Below are 24596 nucleotides of genomic sequence, written 5' to 3'. Positions count from 1 at the left end.
TGTTTTTATTATTAATATCTCCCAGACCAAACGCCACTGTGATGTCTGAAGAACAATTTACACCAATTAAGAGTCTGGGCGCTAATAGCCTATGTTTTGAAGTAGGCTACAATGGGACAAACGGTGCCACATGTTTGTTTGTTTGTTTTTATGTAAAAAAAAAAAAAAAAAGTCAACATTTTTGTTGGGTGTTTGCATTGTACTGTCTGTGTAGATAGATAGATAGATAGATAGATACAGATAGATAGACAGACTATCACGCCCTGTAAGTGTGGTAATCTTTTCCCCTAGTTTCTGTGGTTCATGGACAGTTACATGTAACTCAGCAATGACATCTACCGTTGAAAGTATTTGAAGAGTACACCGGTTTAGCAGGTCAAACAGAAGAGGGAGTAGCAGTATGTTTTGACATCTACGTAAAACACTAGTTTTGTTTATATTTTATAATATAATATATATAAAAATAATGGATAAAACTCCCCAGTTTACTTTTTTTTTTTATCCAAGAGCGGAATGGGTTAGGAAGCGACAAAAGCATGTTTGCTTGTGATTGGCTCTTTAAATAAACGACAACAGAAATGGCCCAATCAGAGCTTGTTGCGATGGTAATTCCGTCGCATGTGAGTGGGATTTGATGAATTATGCAAATATGAGCAGTTGTTCCCCTCTTCGGATGAGAGGCTCGATTCAGGATAGCCGGGGACTTTTATTGTTCTTTTAATAAGATAAAAAGTTTCATTTGTGTCGTTCGCTACAGAATAGATTAGATGATAATGACTCCTTGTGTTTTGATACATTAGAGGAAGGCACTATCTCCGCATTAGGATGTTATAGGCCCGGAAATTATGAAAAGCCGGTAGTGTGTAAGTGCAGCGAACAGTTTCGCCGGTCGGGGCTGCTCTTTGTCTGACACAGAGAGTAGTCAACGCGTGCTCTTTTGTTTAGGATTTTGTCTTTGTTTAACTGCAAACGGGCGATCTTTGTTCTCGTTCAGGCCTCCCAAGGTTGAAATATTTGTTTTGAAACATGCATCATATGAAGAAATATTTCACCGAGGGACTCATTCAGTTTACGATTCTGCTTAGTTTGATAGGTGTTCGCGTGGATGTCGACACTTATTTTAGCGGCTACTTTTCGCCGTTGATAGAAACGGACGGAGGTCCGAGCTCGGCTTTTATACAGACCCCTTTTCACCACTATCGGGACACCGCGGCGGGCCATCAAGTGCATCCAAAATGTCCCGAGCTGGACTATTTTTTCACCAGCCGCAGGCTGCTGAATGAAGTGCGTGCGCTCGGGTCCCCGGCCCGCTTCCCCACGCGTGTCAGCGCATGGTTGGTGCACCTGGTGCCTGATGAGGGTTCCGATGTCAGTGAGCCACACGACCTGTCAGGGGATCCTGATGGCGAGGACGTAAATACCGAAAATCAGCGGGAAGAGTCTGATCACAGGACCGGAGAGGGCTTCGGACGGTCAGTATCTCAGGACTGCACCGTTTCAAGGCCTTGCTGTGCAGCTGGCGAACTTTCCAAAGAGGTAACAATGCAGTGCCGTATAACACCCTTTCCATACTTAACAGTTATATTATGTTGTTTTCTCCTCACGGGGCACACAGGAGCAACATGTGAACAGCTCTAAGTATTTGTTTGTTTGTATTTTGCTGAGTTAGCCTGTTAGCTTCATGGCAAGTGGGTGTTTTTGCACTCGTGGGCATCTAACGTTAGGCGAAAGCGAAACAATAAGTGACCTATCCTATCCATAAGCAAAGTAAACCAGTTTAATGTTATATATTTAAATGTTGTTAAATATATTGTCAAATTAGATCGACTTGTTTGAATTGATCTGTGCTGATCTTTATGCTATGATTGTGTGTAACTTATTTACGTATTTTTTCATCAGCAAATTTACTGCAAGTTTTTGTGAGGAAATAAAGTCGTGTTTACGATTTATCTGTTAACTTGTTAGTTTAAATGTCAGTTAACATGGCAACTAGATTTACAGGTGCGTCAGGCAAACGTCACATTTAAACCATAGGTTTAAACGTCAAGTTTGTAAAAAACTTTTTTGTCAATGTGCAGTGTTATAAAATAAATACTTAACGAAATTCCCTTCTTTTTTCAGTTTTTTTAATGGATAAATCGTTAGTTTTATAATAGAGTAGTCTGAGAGAAGAGTGGTAAATTACCATTTGGTCCAGCCCAAACCTGCTCTTTCTGTAATGTTCGTTGTTACTTGATCATGTCTTGACAGAGTTCAACCTAGTTTCTGAAATCCGTTAATTAACGTATTCTCCCTAGAGCACTGTTTAAACCGTGCATGTTATGCAAATATTTCTTCCTTTTAACTAACGAACTAACTAATGAATCTATTGAATGAGTAGCAGAGAAATAAATGTGTCCTAAACAGGTGCACCATAGTTTATGGAGTATTTCTTTAATCTCTTGGAAGTACTCTTGAATGAACTGTTTCAACACTTTTTTAAAGAAAAACATTTTAAGCCTTTATTTTGACAACACAATTTCTTTCTTTCCAGGAAACTTTACTGAAGCAAGAGAATGAGGAGGAGGACGAGAAAGACGAGAGAAGAGGGCAGGAGGAAACCAGCCCTGCTTCACTGAACCAGCTGACTCAAAGCTCAGCATTAGAGCAGGAGGTAAACAAACACTAACTTTACTACCTGTCTTACAGGAAGGGTGTGTTTATCAGGTTCGATGTAAAACTTAGAGGTACACTGTGTAACTTTTTGTTTCAAAATGAATACAATTCAAATAATGAGTCAATACATCATCAATCCTTATTCCAAAACATGTTTTTTTCTTACCCTGATTCACTATGGTGAACCTATTAAAGCGTTTATATTTTAGACCCGACGGGATGGTTTTCATAAGTCACGCATCTGTGCTTTTCTCGTCATATCTGTAAATAGAGAAAAGTTGCTCAGGCTACTTTGAAGCATGTATGGTGTGGGAGTGGCATAGGTTAGTTGTCACAACGAGCGAGAAAGGTTGACATGGAGCAGCTAAGTCTCGAACCTCCGAGGAATCACCCGTTAAAAACTAACGCAAAACAGAGGAGTGTCTGCCGGCAAAAAGAGAATGCGACAGAGCTTGTAATAAAACAAGATTGAACATTGGCTTGGCTTTTTAGAGATAGCGAGAATTGAGATATTTGAAATGTTGTAAAAGTGATGCGGAGATGGCATTTTTATTACTCAACAGGTGAGTAAGGTATTTTATTGATCTATTAATGGGTATAGCGTGTAGTTATAACCACTAAAGGGCCAAAAGTTATGGGAGCTTGTTTCTGCCACAGAATACAACAATTTAGAAGATAATTGTGACTTTTTATCTCACAATTCTGTCTTTTCCTCACAATTGTGCGTTTACATATTGCGCAGTTTATATCTCGCAATTCTGACTTCTTTTCTCAGAATTGTTAGACATAAACTTGCAATAGTGAGTTATAAAGTCTGATCTGAAAAAAAATTCTCAGAATTGCGAGTTTATATCTCACACTTCTGACTTTATAGCTTGCAATTGACCGTTCGCAAAGACCCGTCCTCTTTAGTTACTGTTGCTATATCAGACAAGCCACAGATCATGTTCTAACGCAGTGAAAAATACATCGTGGAGCAGAGAGGAAATTGACAACACGCTGACAGACAAGACAGAGCAGGTTACTTTTGGTTTCCGTTTTGAGACTCTTTAATGTGTCGTGACAGATCGCTGTAGCACCTCAGTTCAAGCTGCTCATGAACCGATCATCTCTTCCTCCTAATAAACATGAATGGACATCAGAAGGAATGTTGTTTCAACTACTAGAAAGACGTCAGTACACACTGTTTTTCAAGTTCAATTCCACTGATGTCAGTCTACTAATGCCCTGTCCAAATACACACTCTTTGCACTTGACCATTTGTCTACTTGCATGGTGTATTTCCTGTATTTGGCCCAAGTGTTCAGGTTGACTACAAGTGTGTGGAACTTTTGATTACCCGATGGGGCACACTTATAGTGTTGCAAAAAATGCAAGTGTTTACAGAGCTTTTTCATTTTCATTACTTTGCATTGACAATATTCGCTATGTAACTAACAGAAGACACAATTTTAAAATTGTGGTGCTTCTAATTAAATGATAAAAAGCAGTTGCAAATGTTGTACAAAATTCACATTCCCTACTTTGCACCAATACAATGTGCAACACTTTGTTTTACTTCCAAATTATTTGTAATATCTAATTATTTTAAGTTACAGTGGAATGTTTTCCTCGACATTTCACTATTTCGGGGCACATAATGCATGATGGGATATACTTGACTCTCCTGACTGCTTTGTCGGACAAAATGGCGGATCCGGCGGATGGTGGATTATGATTGGTCAGATCACCTGTCAATCGAACTCTTGGTGAAGGGGGAATTGCGAGTTCATCACGCAATTCTGAGAAAAAAACAGATTTTTTTGGTGGTGGTGGTGGAAACGAGCTTCCATTTTAGTGTACCTTTAAGAAATAATTGCATAATGTTACATAACAGTAATTTAGTTAATATTTTACCAGCTAAATGAATCAATGAATGAGAGAAGTTATGTTAGTTATGTTTCTGGTCATTCAACTCCATATTAACTGTTGCTGGTGTGAGATTTTAAATTTTTTTTTGCTGCTTCTATTTCCAGGATTTGCTGGATAGTACCCTTCCTCCACCTCTTTCTGGGCTTGAGCTTCCTCCCCAGTGGCAGGACTTCCTCTCTGAATTTGATGTAAGTGTGGACGCTCTGTCCTCCATTCAAGATTAAAGGAATGTTCTGGTTCAGTACAAATATATCGATATCAGTTATGGTAGAATGATTGCCACTGAAAATATGACTTATCTCATTTACTTCTAGGTGTGTTACAGATACTGTAAGCTTAAATTTTTAATTATTTTTATTGGAAATGGCCATTATGCAACCAATGCTGTCAGTAGACACTGAACAATACTCCTAACAAAAAATAGCTAACAATACCAAACCAAAAAAAAAAAAAAAAATTCCAACTATGGGCTATATAAATGCAAGACTCTTTTTCTTGTTTGTTGTGCACATTTGCATTGAATAAGAATTTTGAAAATGTTTACATTGACAATATTTTCCTCTTCCATCTACAGGATTTTGACTCTATGGTCCCCCAGCGCATGTCAGATTTAGAAGCCGACCTTCCTAATCCCATCAGCTATGATGTAAGCCTTCAAGATGCCATGGTAACCAGGGGAGATTCAGCTAACTGCAGGCCGGCATCTTCCCGAGCACCCCTCTTCCGTTTGGAATCCACAAACTCTTCTCACTCAGTCCCACCTCAGACCTCAGCAGGGGCAATTCCTTCATCGCTCTTCTGTTTGTCTGGGAACAGCTCTCGTAATGAAACCTCCCCTACGCAGATGGGAGGCTTTCTAGATGAGGCTGTTTTTGAGCACATCAACATGTTGGATCTGGGTAATCTTGGTACGATCGACCCTCAGATGCTGGATGGCATGCAAAGTGAGATGGACACTCCATGGCTGGAGGATTCAGACTCTGGCCTGTCTTTGGAGAGCAGTTCTAGGAGCGCCACATCCCCGTCTACTTCGTCCGATTCATTTTGCGAGGATGAGGGTGGAGCTACGGGCTATAGCAGTGAAGTGGAGTCTCTTTCCTCAAAAGGCGGCGCTTGTGCAGCTGCTTATCGTGATTGGTCGCCTGTGAACCTTCATGAAAACATCTGGCATGATCATACCTACTCAGCCCCACAGGCTCAAAATTCCACATCGCCTAGCTGGATCACAACTATCAAACAGGAAGTGATGAGCGAAGATGAGTCTGAACCTGAAGAGATAAGTCGCGACGAGCGTCGGGTGCAGGCGTTGGGTCTTCAATTTTCAGCTTTTCAGATTGTCAACATGCCTGTAGAAAACTTCCTGGAGCTGCTGGACAGGCAGAATCTTTCAGGATCAGAAGTCACGCTCCTGCGTGACGTGCGCAGAAGAGGTAAAAACAAGCTTGCCGCTCAGAATTGCCGCAAGAGGAAGTTGGATGCGATCCTCGGTCTGCAGGGTGAGGTTGAGGGCCTTGCGGTGCAGCGGGATGCTCTCCTGCGCCAGAGAGCCCACACAGCCAAGGCACTTTCTGCTGCTGCTGAACATTTCGAGGCGCTTTCGAGGACTGTGTTGAGCCACATCCGGGATGAATATGGACATCCTCTGAACCCTGAGAACTACACGCTGCACTGCAGTGCTAACGGACGGGTGATGGTTCAGCCCCGCACAAACACAACGTCAAGGACAATGACTGGTAGCAAGACAGTGAAGAGAAAGAAGGTCAAGAAGCCCTAAGAAACTTTTTTTGAGAGTGTGTGTGTGTGTGTGTGCATGCGTGTTTGTGTTTACATACAAATATTTTTGTTTTCTGAAAGGTGAGTTTTTATCCTTGAGACAAGATGTTTTGGGGCATTTCTGGCTCTTCTTTGTTCCTAAAAGCCATTCGTAACTCAAGTGGAGGGCAAAAAGAATACTTTAAAAAATACTACACTTACGTTTGGGAGCAGCCTTGTTCGCTTGCTGGAGAGAATGTACTGAAAACACTGGATGTTGTGTATAAGAGTTTGTATAAAGAGTATTTCTAAAGAGCACATTTAAAAAAAAAAAACGTAATTTTGCTTTTCTTTAACTGTTCATTTAAATGGCAAGTTACTAAGTAAAGAATGTTTGCAGATGGTCACTGGAGGACCATGTTAAAAAGTGTGCCTCGCTATTTCTTGCTGGATAGAGCTTAAAGGGATAGTTCATCCATGAATGAAAATGGTCATTTACTCACTCTCATGTCGGTCCAAACCTGTATTACTTTTCTTTTTCTTTTTTTTCCCCCCTGCAGAACACAAAAGAAAGTATTTTGAAAAATGTCTGTACAATGATAGTCAGTCCAATGTTGTTTGTCATTGTCTTTCTTCTTTTGTGTTTCACAAAGCATGCAGGTTTAGAATGACATGAGTGTGAGGTAAAATGTTTGGGTGAACTATCCCTTTAACACAAAGAACCCCACAGCAATGACCCTAATTCAATTTAAACTGTTTGCAAACATTAAATAAAATACAACTTTCAGATGAGATAAATAAAACGATACACAGTTAAAATAATGTGATTTTATTCATGACAAACAGGATCCCGCTGCTTAAACTGTTCCTGTATATTACTTTACTGTCAAATTACATTTGCATTTTACATCTATGCACTTGCCTAACAAGAACAATTATAATGCGTTCTGATAGCTTTTTATAAAGGCTTTATAAGGTTGGATTGCAGTTATGTTTTCAACTTGGTTTTCCTTTTTATTTTTTGCACACTGCTGTCACATATTAAATATACATATAGAAGTGGTTATCTCTGAAGTGAAGTCAAAGTAAAAATTAAAAGAAAACGCAATTGACGAGTTTTGGTCTACCTCATAGCACAGTTATAATTTGGAAAAGGCAAGTACTACATCAGCTATTAGTGAATTAGTATAAAAAGAATTCTGGGCCCAAGCAAATGTTCCTCTTGTTTATTTCCTTTATTGGCAGAGTGGTTTGATTTGTTGTTTGAGTAGAAGCGGTTTCTCTCTCTCTCTCTCTCGCTCGCTCTCTTTTTATTTCTTCAGTTTTTCTAGTTTGTGTGTTTTTGAGCAATTATTTGTATGTATGTGTTTGTAAGGGGTTGGAATACCTTTAACTTTAAACAGGGATATTCAAAATCTGGCTCTTTTATATCTTTTAAAATGAATAAAGGAGGATAATGAAGTTACTGGTGAGTTTATTCTTTTTATTGTATTTTTGTTTTATGGGTCCTAGATGCAGTGCTGCATTTGATGAAGCAGTGTCAAGCTAAATTCTGTTTTCTAAATTTTAAACTGCACAAATTGTTAATAGTGCACAGTTATGTTGTTGTACTTGATGTTTCATGGCATAATGAGACTAAATTCGTGCTCTCTGGGCTGAATGCAAACAACAGGCAATATAAATATAAGGTGGTTGCAACATCATGCACTGGTTTTGAATTGTTTTTATATATAAATTAAGGATATTGAGGAAATGTTGAATTTGTGTTGATGAAATGAAAAAGTTATTAAATGTGAGAAAGGTAAAAAAAAGAAAAAAAAAGTTACTTTAAAAATGTTCAAAATACTGGTCATTTGCTTACATATTAGTACAGTCATTTTATGAAAAAAGGTTGAACAAATTGCAACAGAAGCAAACTCAACTGATTTTGTATCCTCAATATATCCTGAGTATCCCATTAGGGGAAAGTTTCGAAAAAGACCCAAATATAGCCTATTCATTCTTTTTCTTACGTGAATAGGGTCAATAGTGGGACTGTTTCTGGGGATTCACTTTTTATTTTACTTACATTTTGTCTTCTGCATTCCCCTTACCATTGTCTCCTGTTCTTCCCTCAGACTCGTCCCCCATAAACAGTCCCACGGACCCAGCCCCAAACCCCATCTCTGCAATAATAATTAATAAAGGCTGGTTTAAAGTACTACTTCCTGCCTCTATGTACTAATGTTCTTGGGTAGCCTAAATGTTTATAGAAATAGTGGCCTGGTTTCACCGAGTCTTAGATTAAGCCAGGAGTAGGCCTTAGTTAAATTAGGACATTTAAGTAGCTTTTATAAACGTGCCTTATTAAAAAAAACAATTCTGGTGTACGTCTTGAGACTAAACAATGGCAGTTGTGATAAACATTTAGTTGTGATAAAATGGTGTAACCTTAAATTTTGTCTTCTGAATTTACTGCTAGGATTAGTTTCTTCCTGTAATGGTTACATTTGGTGGGGGTAGCCCGCAACCGGCCACAATCCTATATAAATATATAAATCCAGAAGTTTTGTAGACAAGACTGTAAATATTTTTGTTTCAAATGTGCCAATTATGTGTATTATAACAACGTGTAAAAAAAAAAAAACACAAACTTTATGTGTACTAATAAACTGTCTGAAGATGATCTCTTTGTCAAGTAGCCTAGGTCAGTCTGATATATTGTTTAGGTCAGATTACAAAACTACAACAGGTTGATGCATTATTACTGACATCATCGCTCTTTGAAGATAGTCACAGGAATGTCCATGGTGGGAATGGGATATAGAATATAATGGGATATTCCATATAGAATCTCTTTAAGTGTGACAATTTTGCAGATTCAAGATTACATCTGAAGTGCATTATACATTTTAAATATACTTTCAGACTGTTAGCACTCAGTTATTTAAATCAAGGAATTCAATCATTGCAATCAGTCTTTCATCAAATAATATGTGTGCTGTTCACATGTTCTGGATGTAAAACTTGGACAGCCTACAACAATGAACAGATTAAGACTATAGCCTACTTTTAATTTTCTGAGTGTGTGGAACTTAAAGTTGATATCCAATGATATAATGTACTTCTCAATGTACTGAATTATATTTTAAATGATTTGAAATCACGGTTGCCCCGCCTTCTGAAAAAAAAAAAACCTCATTGGACACACGTGACCGACGGTAGCAGGCGTGGCTTTACGTCCTTACGCACGATTCGGGCTGGCCTTCGTCGAGCCTCACAGTCGATTTCTCTTCTGTTGATTTATAGTGTAACGTTACCAAGAGAGTAAAAGTTTTTAAAGTTTGTGCCTCGTTAAAGTGCGATACATCGCTGCAGTAATTTGCAGGTCGGGAAGCGTAAAGATTTGTAAATCACATCTTGATCCTTTTCCATTGTGAGGGTGAGTTTTCGCGCGCATGCATCTCGTGTTGCAGCTCCATTGTAGTTTGCTGTTAAAATGCTGCAGCTTCATTTGTTGCAATACGTTTTTTCTTAAATCTGTTTTAGTGTCTTTAATTGTTTCAGTTTGCATGGATGTAACATACTCACTGTTATATAACACACGCATATATTTTATTACTGTGTTTTTGTTGGTTTGTTTGTGTATTTTTCAACTAGCATTTAAGCTAACTGGCTATCTAAAACCAGCGCGTGTTATTTAGCGAATATTTAGTAAGCAACGATTTCGTGAAACAGCCAGACATTATTTCGGACATCACGGTTATTTAGAAATAATAGTGTTAATAATAATAAATAAACCTAAAAAGTAGTTTAAACTGCGCTCGTGCCTCTGGCCTGTTCATGCGTGCGTAGGTAAGTTAACGTTAGCACGCATACTAACGTTAGCACATATAAAAGGTAGCCTATACCACATAACTAACGTTATTTAGTTTGAACGTTATTCGTAAAGGCTTCGGTGGATTCTTAAGATCATAAACAATTTATGAACGGACTTGAACTAATCTTTCAGTAAATGTGTAAACAATAGCCATTTTAGCATTATTGTGCAAGTCATAAATAAGGCACTTATTTTTAAAGGAACATGCCTTTAAATCATTTACGTTTTATTTCATTTTTAAATCGCTAATCAGGTTCCTGATTCTGAGTCTTTTGTACGTTTTAGGTCGACATGGGTAAGAAGCAGGGAAGCAAATCAAAGAAAGATGTTCAAGAGGTGGAGGAGTTTGTGGTGGAGAAGGTGATGGACCAGCGAGTGGTCAATGGAAAAGTAGAGTTTTTCCTCAAGTGGAAAGGCTTCACAGAGTGAGTATTTTTTTTTAATCCTCCTTTAAAGGGCATTTGATTTCTTGCAGGTATAATGAGAGGAATGATTGTTTGGGATTTTTCTTAATAAATTCTGCTGCATGTGATGAGAGTAACAAGATATGCTAATGTTTTCTTCAGTGCTGATAATACCTGGGAGCCTGAAGAAAATTTAGATTGTCCTGAACTGATCTCCGCATACCTGGAGGCTCAGAAAGGAGTGGTGGAGAAACCAGAAGCTGTGAAAAGAAAATCCTCCACGGATGAACCAGAAACAGAGGAGAGCAAGGCAAAGAGAAAGAAGGAAATGGTATGATTGTGTGTTGGTCATCAATTTATTAGTTTGTCCATTGAAGGCTCTTATCTAGCAGGTGTAATATATTTTAACATTGGTTCTTATTGCTAAAACTGACGTTTTGCTGCAGTCTGACAAGCCAAGAGGGTTTGCAAGAAACCTTGAGCCAGAGAGGATCATTGGAGCGACTGACAGCAGTGGAGAGCTCATGTTCCTCATGAAGTGGTAAGAAACTCACATAGTTTCCTATTTTAATTGACTGGATATGAGACCATGACATTTCCTCATCTTTAAGTTGCTCCAACCTGTATTTTTTCTGTGGAACACAATTTCTTTTTAAAAACATATTTCCCCTCCCTCCCAATCACATCTTTGTGTTCCACAGAAGGGAGTCATACAGGTTTGGAACAACAAGGAGATGACAGTGTTTTCACTTTTGGATGAATCACTTTAAGATTCTTCTAAAGGCCTGTAGAGGGCAGCAAAGCCTTTCTAAGTCACGATAGAATTGCTTATGTTCAACACTGTACCTCCTACTCTAGTTGTCATGTTACGGGGTTTGTTTTATATTATAGCACTCTAACCAGAGATCTGTTTTGTGTTCACAGGAAGGACTCTGATGAGGCGGACTTGGTGCCTGCACGAGAGGCCAACACCCGTTGCCCACAGATAGTCATTGCCTTTTATGAGGAAAGACTAACTTGGCATTCCTGTCCCGAGGATGAGCAGCAGTAGCACCCCAAATCTAATTAAACCATAAGTTAGTGTGTTCCACCTGTACAGTATTAGCAGAGGTGTTAATAGTCTGACGGTGGAGGAATTTTAAATATATTGAGATTTCACTGGCTTGTGTTTTTTTTTTTTTTTAGGTTTTTTTTTTTCACTCATCTCGTGCTTTGTTCATGTTCATAGTTTCTTTTGGTTGTCATTATTGTAGTAGTTTTTCTTTTAATTATTGTTTAATGGAAGTGTTTATGTAAATGTTTGTGTAAATATTTCTTTTTTTAGTTCAATAAAGGTTTATATGCCTGCTTTTAATCTGCTTGCATGATGTGTCTTGAATATCCAAAGCAGATGTTTTGTCGGATATTTATGACTAAAAAGCCTTTACTTTCTGGCTCAAAACATGGTTATTTGAGGGGGGAGGTGGTGTTGGCTGTAAGCATGCAAAGTGCTTTTTTGGGGGTGTGCTATAGTGAACTGTTTTCCACCTCATGTCAAATGACCAGAGTACAAGTGCCACAGCTGTCTTGTGCCTGTTTTGCTGTTCAAATCTCTTTTGCAGTAAGAATGGATTTTAAAGGTACACCATGTAACTATGCTGAGTAGTCCAGTACCTGCGTGACTTGTCATACGCGCATACACAGAGAAGTAGCTCCGGCTACAATGTCCTTCAAGTTGCATGCAGTTTTGTTTAACCGCTAGAGCGCTGAAAGTTACATAGTGTACCTTTTTAAATAGAGCGCCTTACCAATTGGTAATTAAAAATGAGGAAGAGCGTTTTTTCCATTCTTACTTCACAATGCATTTGCTTCCACTCTGGGTAGTCTCTTCTGTATTGGATTTTGTTTTTAGCAAAAAAGTTAGTGTGTGAGTTTGTATCAGTGTGTCACTTTCATTTGAATAGTCTCCAACAGAATTGTGGGTTGCCTTTTTTTTTTTTTTTAAATGATGTCTGGTTGCCTTTCCTGTTTATGTAGGCTATGTTGTGATCTTTTCAGAGCTAAAATACTTCTCATCCACAGTCATTTGAGCATTTAGGAAGTAGATAAAAAAAATTCCACATTTTGTAATCAGAGCGACGAAAGACTTATAAATTTTTAATTGCACAATTTAGTTGAGTCATAAATTTTCCAGAGTCATAATCATTAAATTTCTCCTCGTTAATCTTTCAGAGGTTTCTCTTCTAAAACTTCTGAGCACCAATCACACAACTCAGAAATTGCTTTTCAAGACATCAGCTGGAATCTGTTAGATATGTATTCTGTGTATCTAAAATACACAGAGGCGGTCTGTTAACCATGGAAAAAGCAATGTGACCAATAATGTCATTACAGTTCCTGACCTCATTGCTTTCTTGCCGTCAGGGTCAGAGTTCACGACTTCTCACTTTATCAGACGTGGGATGCAGATGGTGCCTTTTTCTATTTGTGAACTCTTCATCAAATAGTACATCAGGGAAAAATTCCTAAAAAATGAATAGGCCTATCTGTAATCTGGGTTGTGATATGTTATTAATTTGAGAAAAAGCATTCATGCACCATGTATCTGACTCTTAATCAGTGATGATATCTTGAAACAAACAAGAAAAGGGAAAAGTGCTGTCTGACGTCTGTAACCTCACTGCCTACTAACAGGATTATGGCCACAGAAGAGACATTTATTAGCCTTCCATTTGCTTAGCTGGTTGCAGGTCTCATGACAAAGATTAGCGGTATAGAGATGGACTTTGAGTTCTGAGGCTTTTTCATCTCAAGAACCTGTTTTTGTAATGTCATCCTGAAAACACACTTTACAGTCATAATAATAATAAAAAAAGAATAAAAAAGAAAACTACACACTGGTTGGCTCATGTATGTGTGTATACTGGCTACTTAAAGAATAATCCCTATATTATATAACACCTTGACAGACACTGGAGTGTCTCTGTAACAAGGGAACAATCCAATATCTGTATATCCTTATGGTCACAAGTACAAAATCCTTTTGGGTGTTGTGGTTGAGATGTCTCACAGTGGTGGACTGCATTATGACACAGTGTTTGGTATTGATAGGTAAAAGTCCAGCTTCCCACCCTACTGGACCTTTGAGTGAATTATCAATATAAAACAACATAATTAGTTATATTTTGGAGATCCATTCAATTAACAATAATCAGGCGATTATTGAGTGGGGAATGTCAAAAACAACAGAGAAGTTACACAATTTTTGTATGTAAAGTTTGACTCACACACTCCACCCGATGGGGCTGCCCAAGTGTCCCTTCCTCCAACAGTATATATAAGTCAGAAAACAGTGATGTAAGCTGGGCCTGCTGAGTGTGTCAAGGTAATGCTGCAAATGAGTTATTTCCCATTTAACAGGATTTCCCAGACAGGGTAAGAAAAGTACAATTTCAAAATGAAAGAAGCAGGATCTTAATGCTTCATACATTTACATTTCCACAAGTGATTCAAGTATACATCTAATTATTAATGAAAGTGGAAGGGAAGTCTCTTTTTTTCTTCTTTTTTTCCTTGTTTTTTTCTTAGCTGAAGAATAACTGAATGTGATAGACTATGTCAACAAATGAACCAGAGAATTCTGGCGAGCAGCAGAGCAGTCAGCTCTTACCAGAGAGGAATATTGCAAGTAGCCAACCACTGAAAACCAGTCACGCACTTCAGCACATGGAGGATCAAGACAAGGACCAAGACAATGGAAGGTAAAAACTATATGTTAAATATGAAAGTGTTTGGATATGAACTAAATGAAATATGCTAAATCTAATAAATGTGGTCTATAAATATCTAAAATAAACAGAACCTCAAAACTTCCTAGCTGTTTTAAATCCCCGATGCTGCCCACTACATCTGTAAATGCTATTGTTTAGAGTAACATTTTATGGTAATCGATTCTAGCATTCTATCAGATAATCTGCAATGTGCTGAAGCCTGGATTTTAAATAGAAAAGATAATAATAATAACAATAAACATTTATTTGTACGGCCCTTTTCATACATGAAATGCAAAAGACTTCACAAGCATAAAAACAAATATTGGCGATACAATTTCACACATTATCAATATATACAAATATTCAAAAACAACTATAAAAAGTTCACAAGGTAAAATAAAGACACAAAACAAACTTTTACACAATATCATATTAGCAACTTTAAAAAGATGCTGTATGTCTTATGCCTTTTAACAATATGAATGCTATAAGCCTCTTGCGTTTAATTTAATAAACAATTCCACATTTTTGGAGCATACTTGCTAAAAGAAGCGCCACTGTATCACTTAAGATTTGCTGTATAATGTGTCAAAAGACCAGCACTACTCTTAAACTACAATTTGGAACATATCTTGACAGACAGTCAGTAATATATTAAGTTGCCAGATTATGCAGTTTTTATAAATTAATAAAAGAACCTTAAAATCAATCCTTTGGTGAACTGGCAACCGATGTAATTCCATTGGTGTAATATGCTCTCTCATTTTTATTTTCATTAGTACTCTGTCTGCTACATTCTGTATCAATTTTAGCTTAGCTATACAAACCAAATGGAGCATGTATAATGAAAATAAAAGTGGCCCAAGAATTGATCCTTGGGGAACACCATATAATATTTCATGTCTTTGATATACAGTCACCATATTGACTAAGAAGTTCCTTTCTGTACATTAAATTAATATGCATACTGAAAATATATGCAATATAGGAAACAGATATTTGTGTACATAATAGTAAAGACCTAAAAAAAGTGATGTTTATTTTAGGGCTGTCAAACGATTAATCGCGATTAATCGCATCCAAAATAAAAGTTTGTGTTTACATAATATATGTGTGTGTATGGAGTATAATTATTTTCTATATATAAATACACACACATGCATATATATTTAAGAAAAATGTGTTATTTATATATAAAATATTTATATATAATATAAATTATATATAATATAAATATATATACACAGTATATACATGCAAATATTTCTTAAATATATACATGCATGTGTGTGTATTTATATATAGAAAATAATTATACACCGTACACACACATATATTATGTAAAAACAAACTTTTATTTTGGATGCGATTAATCGCGATTAATCGTTTGACAGCCCTAGTTTATTTGTTTTGCAATATAGCAGTTGTTCTGCTCGTTTTGGACACTTATTTCAACAATTAAGATGTTGAAAATAAGTCATTGATGCCAAATGAAAATGTCAGGTCTTGTGCACATACCACAGTAAAGAGAGATGCTGAGATAGTTGTCATATGCCAGTCACAGTCCACATTGCGGTGAGTGACTGTCATGTGACCTGGCTTCTGACATTTAGTTAGATTTTAATAATGAAACTGAAATGATAAAAAGAGACATTCTCCTTACAATATTTATTTATTTATTACTGGCTATTTTTGCTTCTATACCAGACTATTTAATATTTCTACATGTAAATGACCTCTACTATGATTGTCTATGATTGACTTTGCATGTGAACCAATAACGGTTATGGGTTGTGGTTTTACTGTCAGGTCCCATTTAGTTTGCAATGTTCCTCTTTGCATTACATTGTCACAGGTTAACAAAACAATAGCCTATGCACAAAAATCAGGTCAGACTGATCAGGTCAGGTCAGGTCAGACTGATTTTTTATTTATAAAAAAATAAATAAAATAAAACTATAGCCATTTGTGTCTAATGCTGAGATCTCCAGAAGGATATCCCATGGGCAGAACATCGCAATGATTTCTCCCGCATCTATACGAACTGGAATTATTTGCTTCATTGGATGTTTGGGATGAAGTCATAAAATGGAAACATGTAAATATGTTAAATCATAACCATCATGATTTCTAAATGATCCATTTTTGTGTAACTTTGTTCCAGTTATAGCCTAGGTTCTGGGTGTATTAGGGAGGGAGCTTATCATTGTGAATGTTCAGCATGTCTGTACATGATCTTTTCAAAAAAAGCATTTAAAACCTGTTTTTCAAGATATGGATTAACAAATGATGAGCTGGTTCCATGGAACAGTTTTCGAATATAATTTTGCTAGAACTTTTCTTTTCTTTTCTTTTTTTATTGAGCAATTGGCAGTGTCAGTGTAAAACTTTGGGTAATTTGTTCCTTTAACAACAAACTCAAGTTAAAAATAGATTAAAAACAGCTGTTATATTTATAAAGAGGTCTCTATATATCAAGGCTTAGAGTAGGCTACTAGAAATAAATATTGAACTTATATGAACTTATAAATCAATACCAAAGCACATATTTTGTAGGCTAATATTTGTTTATTGATAATAATAATAATTATTATTATTGTTATTATCATATTTTATTTGGTGTAATAATAACGGTGAAGCACCTGCTGATTTACACTTACAATAAACGTAAGTGACGAGAAGTATGTTCAGTGTTGAGAGCCGCGCATGCGCATGTCAAAGTCAAAGCCCGGAAAAAAACTTTCATTTCTCTAGGAATCCCCACACGCGAACTTGTTGCCATTGATCACATTACTCTCTCAGGAGCACCTGGAGAGCGGCGGAAGAGTTACAAAACACCAAGGCATAAAACACGACAGAAAAGGTGAGAATAACAAATTAATTTAGCCTATCTCATTTTATGACGTGAACTTATAAATAAACGTATAGGCTTTACTATAATGAATGTTAACGAAAAAGTAGAGTAGAGAAACGGCAGAAAACGTTTGTGTTGTTGATACGAAGTAGGCTACCGCTAAACTGTAACCGTTCAGCGAGATTTTCTAACAGAACATTACCGCAGCATGGTTCTTTTTCCACACTGCAGTTAAAGTTTTTTTTTTTAATTGAACGCCACCACTAGTGGTTTCTTTTAAAAAAAAAATATTTCGATTTTGTTCTTTTATATTTTTGCTGTACATTGAACATATAGCCGTTTTAAGTGGTTTATTTCTAAGTGGTCACAATGTATAAATCTGTTGTGCTTAGGGTCACTTGCTGTCTGCTGGCCAATTAGTCTGGGATTCCTAGAGTACTACTAGAGGAACTAAAGAGTAATTAAGTTATAATCATAGTGAAAATCATAACAATTATTTTGAGTATCAATGAAAGTCACAGATGGCATGCTTGTTTGGACTAATGCTAATGGGACTTCCATTTTAGGATGCACAAAATAAGGAAAAGTGGTCAGCTTTATAATTCACATTAGACGATTCTCTCTTACTCCGCATGCCATTACTAAGCAGCATGCACAGCAAAATCTGATTTCATTAAAAGAGTTGAAATGAATATCAGGGTTTGCTTTTAGATACGATTGATTTATTGTTTTAATGTCTGACATTACCCCATTCCTCACTGAGACTTGCTGCCCTGCTCAGTAGAAAAGTTAGCATTGCTGCTTAACTACTTCAGTGAAGTGTTTTATTTTCACATTGATTTATATCAGGTCGATCAAAATGGTTTTTCATAATTTTGTTGAGCTCTTGAATCACAGTTATAACACTGTAAAACTTGTTAGTTGTCATTTTTAGACCATTTCCTATTTTCTCTAGTCTTAGTCCAAGAGAATCAAAACAATCCAAGTTGCCTACTAAAATGTTCCAACGCTCAAAACCAGTCTCTTTATATTTCCAGTCAAATCTCTGAGATGGAAAGTGAAAGCCTTGTGAAGAAGGTCAGTGTCTTGTTTTTCTTTACATTTCATGTTCATCTGTTTTTTGGGTTTTTTTTTAAATGAAAACACAACTTTCAAAAAGAGTCATTTGAAATGAGTCTCATCTTGTGATTGGTGTTCTGATGTTCAAAATTATATTCAAATATAAGTTAAGTCTACTCAAATGGATTATTTTGTTTTGCTAAAATTAAATGTTTGCAGCATTTAACTAGTAACTTTTTATCCCAATGCCTTTTTAGATCAATGTTGACTTGATCATTTTAAGAGAGAAAGAAAATGAAAGTCTCTTTGGTGGAAAGTTTTTAATTACACTTTGTAACTGAACTGCAATTGTATCATGCCTTTGTCTGGAATTTTTGAAGAGGAAACTGGCAGCACATAATTTCACTGGCAATAGTTGACATTTGTTTATCAAATGACTTTTCACGACCTTGTAATACTATAAAGACTAGTTTTCATTAAAATTATTTATATTTTGGGATATGTTTATTCAAAAATAATAACTTTAATGAATGTCTCTAAGATTAGATGCAACATGGGTTATGCGCAACAAACTTCTGTATTCTTCCATATTCTTTTGTGTGCTTTGTTAAATATAGAGCTGTTTTACTCAAGATGCCTTCAAAGGAGCGAGCAAAGATGAGCATAAACAATGTTCATCACGTATGGACATTGATATCTAAAAATGTTTTTTCTTCTCTTCTCACTAACATTCAGATATTAAAATTGAATAAAATGGCAACAATAACAATAACTAGCTAGGTTAGCTGATTTGCATAAAAGTCCATTGATATCGCCATCAGTTCATACTGCTGTTAACACTTTCTCTGACAAGCGGATACGATGAGACCTGTTTTTCTGTTTGTTCATGTGACGTTTGGCATAAAGCCTATTCATATGGCTTGTATATATTGGCTACAGGAAATTGTTCTGTTTTGCCAGTGAGTTCCTGTAAAAACCCTTTGAAATGTCTTAGAGGGTATTTTTGGGAAGTGTTCTGTTTGACCTCAAATGGGTTTGTTGGCTGTGGTACAACAAAGAGTGTTGATTTGAGAAATTCCAATTGCATATTACAAATAAATTCCAAATACCCTTTCAAAACTCCAGTTAGTGTGGAAGGTGAATGAAAGGGCAGAGTCTGAAGCAACACTTATCTTAAAATGGGGTAAAACTGTAACTCATAATGGTAAAAAGTACAAGCACACTTTCTGCTGTGCTGAGTCACTTCCTTGTTCAATTTGAAACATTTCAGTGATCATAAACGCCTAACACTGACTGTTTCTCTTGTTGCAGGAGGTTATAAGTGTATGGGTACGAGATCCTCAGGTACACAAGGAGGATTTCTGGCACACGTACATCAACTATGAGATCTGTCTTCATGTGAGTGCAGTACCCACATGTTTACATTGCACTGTTGTTACTGGGAAATGTTATTAATCAGACTTTATTTTCTAATGGATGTTTGGCTTGCTATCTGTGTATATATTTTTTCCATCGCCACACGTTTACCAATGTGAACATTAGTTTCAATATATTCTTCTTGATTTTAGACCAATAGTATGTGTTTCCGTAAGAAGACCTCTTGTGTGAGGAGGAGGTATAGTGAGTTTGTTTGGCTGCGGCAGAAACTGCAGAACAACGCACTGCTCATGTAAGTACATTTGAGGATATCACACTCAGGGCAATACAATATTATATTTTTATTTAAAATAAAAAAGTAATGCAGAAAAAAACAGTACTGCATAGGCATTTGGTCTTATTAGTGGTCTTAAAGGCCCTGTTTACACCTAGTATTAAGATACGTAAACATTATGGGAAGCTCGCTATCCAAATGGGATTTAAACTTTGTCGGATAAAGACCCAAGTTTGGTTTGAAGACAAACTTACCAAGCACATTGTTCTCTCACCATTCCTGATTTCTAACGCACACTCACAGCATTCGGCGGCATCTTGTGGCTATCAGCAGACACGAAAGCTGCTGCAGAAAAGGCAAAATACAGCTAAAGGTTTTAGAAAAACAAAAAATACATTGACAACAGCATAATCAATAATTCATATTTTTTACTGATTCTCTCTTGTTTTTGCATGTGTTCATAATTTCTTTTCATGATTTGGCACGTTTCATTGCGTTATCACAAATAAAAAACAATTGACTCCAAGCAAAACTGAGCACTATGCTTATAAAATCTTTAACACATTTTTAATAATATTTGGATAAAGGATGAAGCTGATAATTTTCCTAGGCTAGAACACTTTTTGACACTACTGTATGGCAGTTCATTGACTTTCCAACTGATCTTCAAACCATGTGGCAAAAGCAAGTCACTTTATTAGGATTGCAATCTTTCCTGGAGTTGTTGGAGCCGTTGATAGAACTCATGTTCACGTCATTGCTCTAACTATAAATTAAGAGACGTATATCAATAGAAAAGGATTCAGAAGCATCAACACTAATTTGTGATAATTTTCCGCAATGCAAATCCATTTAAAAAAATGTTTCAGTGTCTTAATTGATTTTATTACAATTACGTTACATGATTGGTGTCATGCTGCTGTGACTTCACCCTTGTAGGCTCACTATTGGGTGATTTAAAGTCCCTCTGTAGTCAATTTTATCCCTTAAAACTCATCTTTGATCACTAAAATGGCATATTTAAAAAAAATTCCCTGTGAAATTGTTGTATTCATGCCTTAAATACTTGAATGTATCTCTACACCCTTGCTTCATTTAGAATACGCGGAATATGCAAATTAGCCCCGCCTTCACTCACTCATACAGGCTCGTCTGCAAGTAGATGTATCAGAATGCTAATGCGCTTTATGTATCTCTCTCTACAACGTCGGACACATAACAGTAATTAATATGATTAGCCTTTTGCTTGACTACGTTAGCAAAGTTAATAATGTTTTGCTAATGTTACACAAACTATGTTCCCGTTCACCATCTCAGAGTCTGCCTTCTAAAACTCAGCATCCTTAGATTCCACTGCTTCGTAGGATAGTAATAATGATGGTATGCTAAATCCCGTAAGCTCGTTGATGGGATTGGTTACAAGGTAGTCTGTGACGCAAGGAACACCGTGATTTCAAACCGCGTCTTTTTTCACTGCAGTTTTAAGGAGAAAATTCTCAGCAATGGTGTTGACTTATGAATTTGCACATGATTTGTCTTAAAGCATGTTAAAAACACCACATTAACATATAAACAACATTAAAAACACCACAGGGGGTCTTTAAAAGGTGAGGGCAGCCATTTTAGAGGGCAGAGTCTTAGACTCATCTAGTTACCTCTTCTTGTGATCCGATCGACCAAAACGCATCTTAATACCAGGTGTAAACATGGCCATAAAGTCACTGTATAAATTTGATTAAGGATATGAGTGTAATCTCTCCCTTTCTTTGCAATATGTCTTTTGTTTCTGTAGAGAGTTACCTAAACTTCCTCCCTGGAATCCTTTCTTCAATCTCAATAATGACAGCCAGATCACTCAACGGATGCAGGGGCTGCAACAGTTTCTTGAGGCGTGAGTTTCTTCTGGCACTCCTTGACACTGTGTCTCCTTTTTTGGTCATGATTAACTTGATAAAAAGGAATTTGAAAAATAATTCTGGACATTCAGCATTTAATACATTCTATTCTAGATTAGACATGAAGGAAATGCAGTATTTTTGCCATCTAGTAGCTGCTGTAAATAGTAGATAGCAATGCAGTGTTTCATTGTATAGCATTATTGTTGTTTTATTGGAAACCTTTTTATTCTTTTCTCTTTTTAATATTTATTCTGTCAAAATTAACAGTTAAGTCAGCACAGCCACTTCATATTTTGCACTTCTTTAAATAGTTCTTTAAATAGAATTTAAATCCTCATCACCAATTTCTAAAACTCATTATACTCCATGTAGTTTTATTTAATTGTTTGTGTTTATAGAGTTCTACAGACGCCATTACTGCTGTCAGACAGTCGACTGCACCTGTTCTTGCAGTCACAACTGAGCATTGCAAAAATGGACGCTTGTGCACACGGACTGACACATTACACTGTTGCACAGGCAATCCAGCGATGTATCGGCGATGCACGTTTCCCTGTGGAGGAACCGCATCAAGAAGAAGACAGCAAAACATGCTGCGACTCAGACTGTGACAGGTGTGCACCTCTGTCTCATAAATATCATAAACCCAGTGTTACTTAGATATGTAAATTGCTTAAACGAGACAGATTGGGTGTTTTAAATGTTTTATTCATCTATGATCAAGCCATGGTAGAACTTGGTAGATGTTGAGAAAAAGAGACATTTGGCCATTAATAAATAAAAGGGGCATTTAAATGTGTAGATTGATTAAATTTATGTATGTATTACATTTAATACATCTGTACAAATATTGTGATGCACAACATGAATATTCCTGTCTGATTGACTTTGTGTGGCAATTTATTTCTTTTTGCAGTACAACATCCTCTGGCTTGGGCAATAGTATAGGACCTGTTGAAGAAGACTCTTCCCATAACGAGAGCTTTGCCCATGAATTTCAAGCCACGACCCCTGAGGCAGAACTCTTTAGCAGCCTGTCTTCGTCTCCTAGCAACCCACAGCATGTGCACCCAGTTATGTGAACTCAAGAGATGTGCACATACATATACTCTTGTCAAAGAGAGCCCCTGTTGCTGCTTACAGCCTCCAGAGTTCTATTTGGATGGATAAGTGAAAAAAGTTTTTTTATTACATGTTGTGTTTGTGTCCATGCTGTTTTTTTTTTTCTATGTATAAAATATCTTTTTATTTCATGGCTTCATATTAAATCATCCTCCTTAACTAAAGTACTGACATGGAAATAAAACAACAACAACAATTGGAGTAAAGTAGACAGGAGTGAATTACAGTATGACTTCATCATTCCTGTTTTTCTTGATACTATCATTCAGGTGTCCACTGTATGCGTTTAATGTGTGCCTTTTTAAAATCTCTCTTCAGCATTTTCTTCTGTACAGATGTGCGTTTGTTTAACAGATTTTAAAATAATATCAGTAAGTTGAATAATATCATTTATTACTTTAAATGTTTCTTAAAAAAATCTTATATTGACATTGCTGAAAATGAGTGTTGAAGAATGTAAATGTGTGAGGGAAGTGTTATAAGTACATTTATTTTATTGTGATGTGGTGTATATTCAGCATTAAATGAATAAATGTTTTTTTTTTTTTAAATCCTAGTTGTGAATGGAATTTGTTCATGAAATGCCTAGAGATAACGTATTATCTAAATAAAACAAACACTAAATAAGTTTTCAAATAGAGAAAGAGACTAGTTTCTGCCTGTTGTTCACATGACATGAGCCATTCAAATTATATTAAATGCATTTCATTTGTTAAGCCAACATGATCATAAGTTTGATCATTATAGGATAAAGGGCATCATCATATGGGCAACATATTAATATTGCGAAGGTCATTGGTGCATAAGAGCTGGATGCAACAAGCTTACCTTTCCTCTAACATGGACTACTTGTTTGAAATATTAAGGGTGGATGTTGCACTTAACCTGCCACATGCTAAATGGTTGTCTGTCTCTCTTTCTCTCTCTCTCCATGCACAACACAGCACTTTTTCAGTAGGCTATCTAATTGTTGTTTAGGGGAGAGATTAAATTGTCTATAAATGAGGGGTGAAGTTTTTGACAGAAATGTTTTGTTGACACCGGTGGTCAGATTGGGGTTATGTTCGATCTGTGTAGGTGTAGATTCATCAGCATCTAGCAGCAGCCGATAAACACTTTCAGTATTGTCATCCAGATCACTAGAATCGCAAAAGCCCACCAATCTCTGCCACTGCCAATCACCATCACTCTGGTGCCAAAACTAAACCCTGTCTGTTATTATATAGCGTATATTTATTAGGCCTATATTACATAATATATAATAATATTATCAATGCACAAATATTATAAAAATACAATAAAAAATTTCAGTCATGTGAAAAAGAAAGGACACCCTTTTGAATTCTACGGTTTTAAGTATGGACATAATAAAAAAAAATCATTGGTTTTAAGCATGTCTTAAAATTAGGTAAATACAACCTAAGGCGCAACCTAAGCACATGATACTACACTGTAGTTATTTATTTACAGTTGTTTTTTTTTTCTTTTTTTTTTTATTACTATTTTCACAAGTAAGGTGCACATTTTCAAAACTCATAGTACTAATATCACAACAGATCATCAAAAGTGCACTTTTTTCAAACATTTCAGCACATTTTCAATTGTGTTAGTACAATACACAAAATCACAAAGTATCCTTTTCACAACACAAAAAGAGTGTTTCATTCACAGTAACTGCC

The 24596-nt window shown here is 36.4% G+C and overlaps 2 protein-coding genes across 2 annotated transcripts; both read left to right on the top strand.

Annotated features, from left to right (window-relative positions):
* The first annotated feature begins 641 nt into the window (after positions 1–641).
* nfe2l3 (nfe2 like bZIP transcription factor 3) lies at positions 642–11935 on the top strand. Its single transcript, XM_079879353.1, has 8 exons — positions 642–1536; positions 2534–2653; positions 4671–4754; positions 5141–6337; positions 10463–10602; positions 10744–10912; positions 11028–11122; positions 11506–11935. The coding sequence occupies exons 1-8, from the start codon at positions 1027–1029 to the stop codon at positions 11630–11632; spliced, it is 2442 nt and encodes an 813-aa protein (XP_079735479.1). The 5' UTR covers positions 642–1026; the 3' UTR covers positions 11633–11935.
* Positions 11936–17017: 5082 nt separating this feature from the next.
* On the top strand, positions 17018–24196 carry snx10a (sorting nexin 10a). The gene is made up of 7 exons (XM_079877945.1): positions 17018–17196; positions 18225–18264; positions 19558–19644; positions 19815–19915; positions 21690–21788; positions 22194–22409; positions 22712–24196. The coding sequence occupies exons 2-7, from the start codon at positions 18238–18240 to the stop codon at positions 22875–22877; spliced, it is 696 nt and encodes a 231-aa protein (XP_079734071.1). The 5' UTR covers positions 17018–17196; positions 18225–18237; the 3' UTR covers positions 22878–24196.
* Positions 24197–24596: the final 400 nt, after the last annotated feature.

This window comes from Squalius cephalus (assembly GCF_949319135.1).
Source record: "Squalius cephalus genome assembly, chromosome: 8".
NCBI lineage: Eukaryota > Metazoa > Chordata > Actinopteri > Cypriniformes > Leuciscidae > Squalius > Squalius cephalus.
The sequence above is the reverse complement of the archived record's forward strand: the minus strand, read 5'-3'. Positions and strand labels throughout refer to the sequence as shown.